Source organism: Engraulis encrasicolus, chromosome 17 (genome assembly GCF_034702125.1).
Source record: "Engraulis encrasicolus isolate BLACKSEA-1 chromosome 17, IST_EnEncr_1.0, whole genome shotgun sequence".
Lineage (NCBI taxonomy): Eukaryota > Metazoa > Chordata > Actinopteri > Clupeiformes > Engraulidae > Engraulis > Engraulis encrasicolus.
The window spans coordinates 5,948,181-5,955,349 of record NC_085873.1 but is presented as its reverse complement, the minus strand read 5'-3'; the positions used below and the strand labels follow the sequence as shown (position 1 = coordinate 5,955,349).

Genomic DNA, 7,169 nt, shown 5'->3' with positions numbered 1-7,169 from the left:
TTCGACTTCCTCATGGGTAAGGCCCGTTTGTGTGCTTATGCCTGTATGTGTGTATATTCCCATGTATATTTGGATATAATTTGTAATTACCGGAAAGAAAATCTGTTTTATTTGCCGAGTGTACATTCATATACAGACAATTTTAAGCAACATACTGCACTAGGTCATTTAACAATTGTGGTGTGAAAAAAAACTTTTTCAGTCCGTCCAAAAATACTGTGGCTTTTTTGTTACTACCTTTGGTTGCTGTGGGGTAGTATGACTTTATTTGGTATTTCAATTATATAAAATTCATGGATTCACTCTGATGTACTGAACTAATACTATATACTATATATGGGTAGCATCGCCCAGGGGCAGCCAGGCTAGAATTCGTACAGGGTCATTTCCCTTCCTCACCCCATCTCTCTCTCCCATCTCTCTCTTTTTCTATACCGTCCTATATGATAATAAAGGCACAAAAGGCACAACAAATGAAAAGAAAACAAACTAGAAAAACATACACGACACTCAAAGTGCTTTGTTGATAGAGTGATGAGTCATGATTTCATTCTTCTCTTAGGGAACATGGATCGTCACCACTACGAGACCTTTGAGAAGTTTGGGAACGAAACCTTCATCATTCACCTCGACAACGGAAGAGGGTAAGATTTTTACTCTTTGTGTGCCTTTTCACTCCTCAGTAGCCTCAAATTACGATGTTACACAGTGTCACATAGTTTGTTACACTGTAGATAATGGTACTTTACATTGTACTGTAATTACGGTTGATTACTCCCCCCACCAACCTGGTGGGTCGGGAGTCGAACCGACAACCTTTGGGCTACAAGTCGGATGCTCTAACCTGCTGGACAAGTTTGTAAGAAAGCACATAAAGCACATAACTTGACAAACATAACTTGAGGACGAAAAAAGATAAAACTCAGAAAGGACCTGACAACCAAGGAACCATAATATCCATCATGCAGCAAGGGGGCATGGAATGGTAATGGGATTAGAGCAGTGGTTCTCAAACTTTTTCCATCATTCCCCCCTTCAGGCTTCCGAGTGCAGATGTGTGTTCCTTTTCTATGCTATTCAAATTAATGTCAATTAATAATATAATGTTGGTGAGGGCTTTAAAATTATTGACAAGACAGGAGATCATTTCCTTTGGGGAAAAAAAACAAAATCAGATGTCACACGCCCCCCTTGAGATGCCTTCGCGCCCCCCCAGGGGGGCTTACGCCCCACTTTGAGAAACACTGGATTAGAGTGATAAACAACTAGGGTATGTTGACTGTTAAGGATGGATGTAATTACACTTGTGGTATGATGCTACCTAGATGCAAATTTCATAAGGATTACTAATTTCATGTTGTAATTTCATCTGTAACAGTACTTCTACTTCTACTTTATACACCTCTGTCTTTTTTAATCCATGTGTGTTCTTCAGGTTTGGCAAGCATTCCCATGACGAGGTATCTATCCTGGTGCCCTTGAGTCAGTGCTGCAGGTAAGACCTTTAGTCACTTCTTCCACTTCCTGCAACACCTTTTGCAGTGACAACAAGTCACGTCAAATGCGTGAATGTCGTTTTTAGTATAACCACAGCAACCGCCACTATCGCATATATATTTTAACCCATTGACGCCTAAGGCACCTGCAAAAAAGGGTGCTGAATGCCTGAGCACTTTTTAAGAAAAGCTGCCCTCAGCCTATGAAAACCTAAATATCTCAGCTTCTGAAGCACATAAAAATGTGCACTGAGCTACATTTAAACGCTAACAACCTCATCTGGCATTACAGTAGAATGTGTTCATCTCAAACAAACAGATTTTCAATGAAGTTGTCTCAAATCTCATGAACCTGAATGTTGCATAATGCAGCTCCAGGCGCCAGGGCCAATGTTGCGCAATGCATCAGGCATCAATGGGTTAGGTTATGATCAAGTCTGCAGCCAGGTGACTTGGCAGAGCTATCTTGGTTATTTTAATGTTAATGTAATGTGCCCCCACAACAGAGTGAAGAAGTCGACACACTTGCGTCTGCAGCTGCTGGCCAAAGAGGAGTTCAAGCTGAGCCACCTGATGGAGGAGTCCCTCCTCCAGGACCGCCTGGCGCCCATCCTCATCCGGCCCCACCTGGAGGCCATGGACCGCCGCCTCCGCCTGGTGCTCCAGGTCCTCTCCGACTGCGTGGAGAAGGACGGCTACTCCAACGTGGTGGAGGACGATCTCGCCGAGCCTGAAACGCACAGAACCGCTGCTGCTGCCTCTGTTGGGGTTGGAAGGGCGCCCTCTGGTGGCAGAGGTGCTGAAACTGCAGGTGGTGCAGCTGCTGCTGCTCCTGCTGGTGCGTCTGCAGCCGTTCCTCCACCTGGACCCCCAGCTACCCACCGGAGGTAGTAGACCCAGGAAGGGCCAGTCTGGACCTTTCCCTCTTACCGATGCACACCCACAGGAAGGGTGGTAGGCCTGGCTCAGTCAGTCACGCAGTGTAGTGGCAGTTTCATGTGGTCAAACAGGACGGGGGGACAAGCAAACGTTCGGGTGGATGTGGAGTGGAGTGGACGTGGATGTGGATGTGGTTGTGCACAGCTTCTGAAGGGGGTGTGGAGGGTCTTAATGCCCAAGAACTGCTGTCTTCACACCCCCTCAACACACACTGCAACCAGAGATGCTTGATAGCTTCGTGGCATTTTTGCTACAATCACACACACCATGTCCCAGCGCCTCATGCGGACTACCACACACAGAGATGTTGGACGAGAAACACCACCCTTCTGATGGTGATGGGACACGAGGCAGGGTTTTGTTGGGGTTGTTTCTTTCACGGACCGGTGCAAAAATAAAAGACACTTCTTTGGTCTCGGGGTGAGCCCCTTGTGTATATTGCGTTTGCTTTGAATTCAGTGAATTCCGTACAAAAAGACTTGGCCATGCATTCCTTAACTGCCTGTGTGCGTGTGCGTGTGTGTGCGTGTGTTTGTTTGTGTGTGTGTGTGTGTGTGTGTGTGTGTGTGTGTGTGTGTGTGTGGTGGTGGTGGTAGAATGTGATCATCAGATGAGCGCGCACACAGTAGAAGTTCAGAAAAAAAGGAATATCTGTTGGAGGGAGTTGTCCATGTTCTTGAAGATTCATCATCTTCTCCTATGAAATGTATGGCCAGAGTAAGGGACCGCTTCAGTTGTTGAATTTTTATTTGTTTAAATGTTTTCTTTTTTTCTTAATTTAATAGAGCTTTATTTGGGGCACGGGTTTGCTCCAAAATGTCCAAGTTTCATGTGCACCAAATATTCCTTTCTCTCTCTTAAATATTATTTATTAAGTGTCATATTTATTATTTCAGAGAAACAAAGAAAACAATTGACACTTTTATCTCCCGACATGGCCCGATCAAATGGAATGGAATCCTAGTGACAACCAACTGAACTGAACAAAAGTGGTTGCACGTGTGCAATCTTTAACCCATTGATGCCTGATGTTGCATTGCGCAACATTGGCCCTGGCGCCTGGAGTTGCATTACGCAACATTCTGGCTCATGAGATTTGAGACAACTTTATTAAAAATCTCTGTTTGTTCGAGATGAATGAACACATTCTAATGAAAGATGAGGGTCTTAGCGTTTAAATGCAACTTAAGTGCATATTTTTATGTGCTTCAGAAGCTGAGATATTAGGTTTTTATTGGCTGAGGGCAGCTTTTCTTAAAAAGGGCTCAGGCATTCAGCACCCTTTTTTTGCAGGTGCCTTAGGCGCCAATGGGTTAATGGTTGAGGATTGGGACCAGTTGTGGAGTCTGTCCAAACCCCAGTAGCAACTGGATAAAACAAAGTTTGTCTTGTACTTTTGCTGTTGTCAGATGACAAAAAACAAACCTTATCCAAAAATAATTCACACCTCAAACTCAGCATCTCAGTGTGAGAATTCATTCCAAAGGTTGAATCAAAGGCTTTTTCACCATCAAGTCTCCTTACCCATTAAAAAAAATCGCACAGACCACTTTTAACACCAGCTGAAGGTATATCCGAAAGTATTTGTGTTGTGGAGAGGGGCTTGGTGACAACGCAACAAAGGGGATGATGGCTGGGAAGGAAGTACAGGAGTATGGTTATGACAACGGAAGCCATGCTGTCGTGGGTGCTTTTGACGTAGAGCAGGGGTCTCCAAATGGTGGCCTGCGGACCAAATCCGGCCCGGGCATGGCAAATATTTGGTGGGCCATGAGGTTGGAACAAATTAATACATATGTGTGTGCTATCTGTGGCCATACAGTCGGGCAATTAGTTTGGCCCTCAGCCTCATTTGCGCTACATAATGTGGCCCTTGGGGGATAACATTTGGAGACCACTGATGTAGAGGAAAATTATATTGTATTTGTTTACTAAGGTGGTGTAGTAACCCATGCAGCTGGGTGGTGGTAAACCTCCTTATGTGTCTACTGGCTTATTTCCCCAAGTAAAACAAAGCCATTATGTTCTGTTGGTTGGTCTATCATCACATGCTCTTGAGTTATTGTACCAAGTGAAATGAATAGGCCTGCTTTGTGGAGTAAAGCGTAGATCTACACGGAAGCATACTTCCCACATGGTTTTATTCTGATCCGGGTAACAACAGCTTGTTTCCTTGTTGGTTTTCTTCCTAACATCGCTCTGGTACTCTGCCGAAAAGAGGTGGCTTAGATAAAAGTTTGTTCATGAAATGCTATGAGATTAAGTCTGAACAGTCTATATAGAATATATATACCATTGATCTACTCCAGTCTGTAAGGAAATGGTCTACTATGAGGTACTGTCTGAACAGGTACAATATTGTTCTAATCCTGTCTGTGACGAAATGGTTTAGAGAGAAATGTGTGTCCATAAAATACTATGAAATAGTGTCTGAACAAGTTCCTCACAGTTTAATTTGGCAGGGTAAATGAGCCACGTTCCATATGCTCCCTGGCTTTCCTTACGGTGTGCAGTAGTACAGCAGTATCATGCGTCTGCTTTGGTCAGAGGTAGGCCTGTCACAACTAGGCTAGGAAAATAGGCAGTTGCCTAGGGTCCCCATTTGAAAGGGGGACTTCAGTAATGACTGGTTATTCTATTGTATTTGCAATGCGACAACTTTGTGTGTGTGGCAGTAGAATCCCAGTGGAATCCTTAATTCAGTGACCAAAAAGTGCAATGATACTTTCTGTCTATAGAGGACCTCCCCAATAGTTTGAAGAGGGGTGGCAGGGTCTCATATCCCTCCTTGCCTAGGGCCCTCAAATGTCTTGAAACGCCCCTGGTCAGAGAAAACAGTGTAATTGTGTCCCAGAATTGTTTGCTGTAAAAATGATGAATTAGGACTCTTCCCTGCAACCGTTACATTTAAAAATGTTTTAACACTGTCTGGTTTAACTGCCATTGTTTTCAGACGGGTTGTCAACAGTGCTATGGGAGAGTTTAGTGGAATGGCAAACACTCTTTCATGTTACTTCAGAATTCTGTTCTTTTTTTATCATGTGCCTCAGTATAGTACCTGCAGTTATGAAGATCTCATACAAACAGTCTAATTTCAAAAGAACTATAGCTTCACAATAAAAGCTTTTGTGACTGTCGGGGTCACAACTGCAGAATTCTTTGTTACATTTGAGTTACGGTGCTCTGACTTGGTATTCTGAACAACATACCGGTAAAGCCAGAAAAGTATTCCAAAGGAATATTTATTATTATTTCTGACCAAATGGGTTATGATCATGGCTTATTCCAAATCATGTTTGCCACACTGATTTAGATTTTTTTTAAATGTATGGAATTCAAACACATCCTCTTAGTCATTTTGTACAGCTAAAACTACATGCAGTTATACTTACAAATTATCCATAACTATTTTCAGCTTTACAATTTCTTATGACTTAGATGGCATATTTGCACCTTTTTTTAAACTCCCTGGCATCGCAGTCTTACGTGCACTCGTGCAAAACCAATGACCACAATCCTTCTCACTCATTCTCCCGTTATTATATAGGTTTTGCAGCCATTCACTGCATAACGGATCTTCATATATATTCTTCAAGGTTCACCTCTCCATAATGCACACATACCGCCTTGTTTTCCCTGTTTACAAGATGCAATGTTCATTTGCAGTGTAAAATACTTGCTGACTAAAAAGAGAGAGAGAAAAAAAGATCTTTTTACAAGTTTTTATTTCCAAGCTAATTCTGATGTACAGCTATTCCTAATGATCCAATGCTGATATCCTGTTAATAGTAGAGAGAGAGCGCTATTCTAGACAACACATTTCCTGTACTGCTGAGTACTTATGTAGGTTACAGTATGTGAATTCAGTGCCTGTGCAATGATAGGAATACTTGAATGTTTGGGTTAAAGGTGATTTTAAAGAAAATACATTTAAAAATAATATAAAAAAGGGGGGGAAGCTATATGGGGTTATAGGTACTATGTTTCGGGGTGAGATGGGGACAGTTTTCCCATCTTGGGGCACTTTTAACCAAGAACACATGACAAGTTTTTTTTTTTTCTTTTCTGTTTCCTGACTGTTCACAACGGTGTTTATTATTCATATTACTTTAGTGACATGGGTGGATTTGGATAACATTTGCTTCTCTGTTTATGTGTTGTTTCTGTGGATTTTTTTTTCTTTATGATTTTTTTTTCTTTTGCTACATGGTAAAAGTGCAATAAAACAAATGGGCAAAGCATACACCCTGTCTCATGCTGTATTTTGTGTAGAGATGCACAGGATCCAAGATCCGGTTCCGGATCCAGCAGGATAATAGGGTTTTTCCCAGGATCCGGATCCGGTAGGATCTTAAGCAGTGGATCCGGTATCCGGCAGTTACCTAAAAATCAGGATCTGGTGCATCTCTAGCCTAGGCTTTTCAGTCAGTCTTTCACAACGCCAATTGCTGCATGGTTGCTGTTGCAGGCAGTGTGGCAGTAAGCCAATGAGTCTAAAAAATAGTTTGAACCAACGTAATAAAAAGGGCCCACGTGTGCGAGTAGGCTATGTGTTTCAACCCTTTCCTAGGATCCGGTATCCGGTTCCGGATCCGGCAGGATCTTAAGCAGTGGATCCGGTATCTGGCAGGATCCTAAAAATCAGGATCCTGTGCATCTCTAATTTTTTGTCAGATATCTTATCAAGTGACTTTTTAGAAATGAACGTTCACGCGGGTTGTGGGTGTGCTCATG

The 7,169-nt window shown here is 42.7% G+C and overlaps 1 protein-coding gene across 1 annotated transcript in view; it reads left to right on the top strand.

Annotated features, from left to right (window-relative positions):
- The window catches only part of fam20cb (FAM20C golgi associated secretory pathway kinase b), an 85,858-nt gene extending 83,008 nt beyond the window's left edge, over positions 1 to 2,850 (top strand). The window contains exons 7-10 of the mRNA XM_063221639.1: positions 1 to 16; positions 563 to 644; positions 1,436 to 1,495; positions 2,003 to 2,850. The exon at positions 1 to 16 is cut by the window's left edge and continues 94 nt beyond it. Coding sequence (XP_063077709.1) covers positions 1 to 16; positions 563 to 644; positions 1,436 to 1,495; positions 2,003 to 2,387 — 543 coding nt within the window. The 3' untranslated portion in view covers positions 2,388 to 2,850. The remainder of the gene's footprint in view (positions 17 to 562; positions 645 to 1,435; positions 1,496 to 2,002) is intronic.
- Positions 2,851 to 7,169: the final 4,319 nt, after the last annotated feature.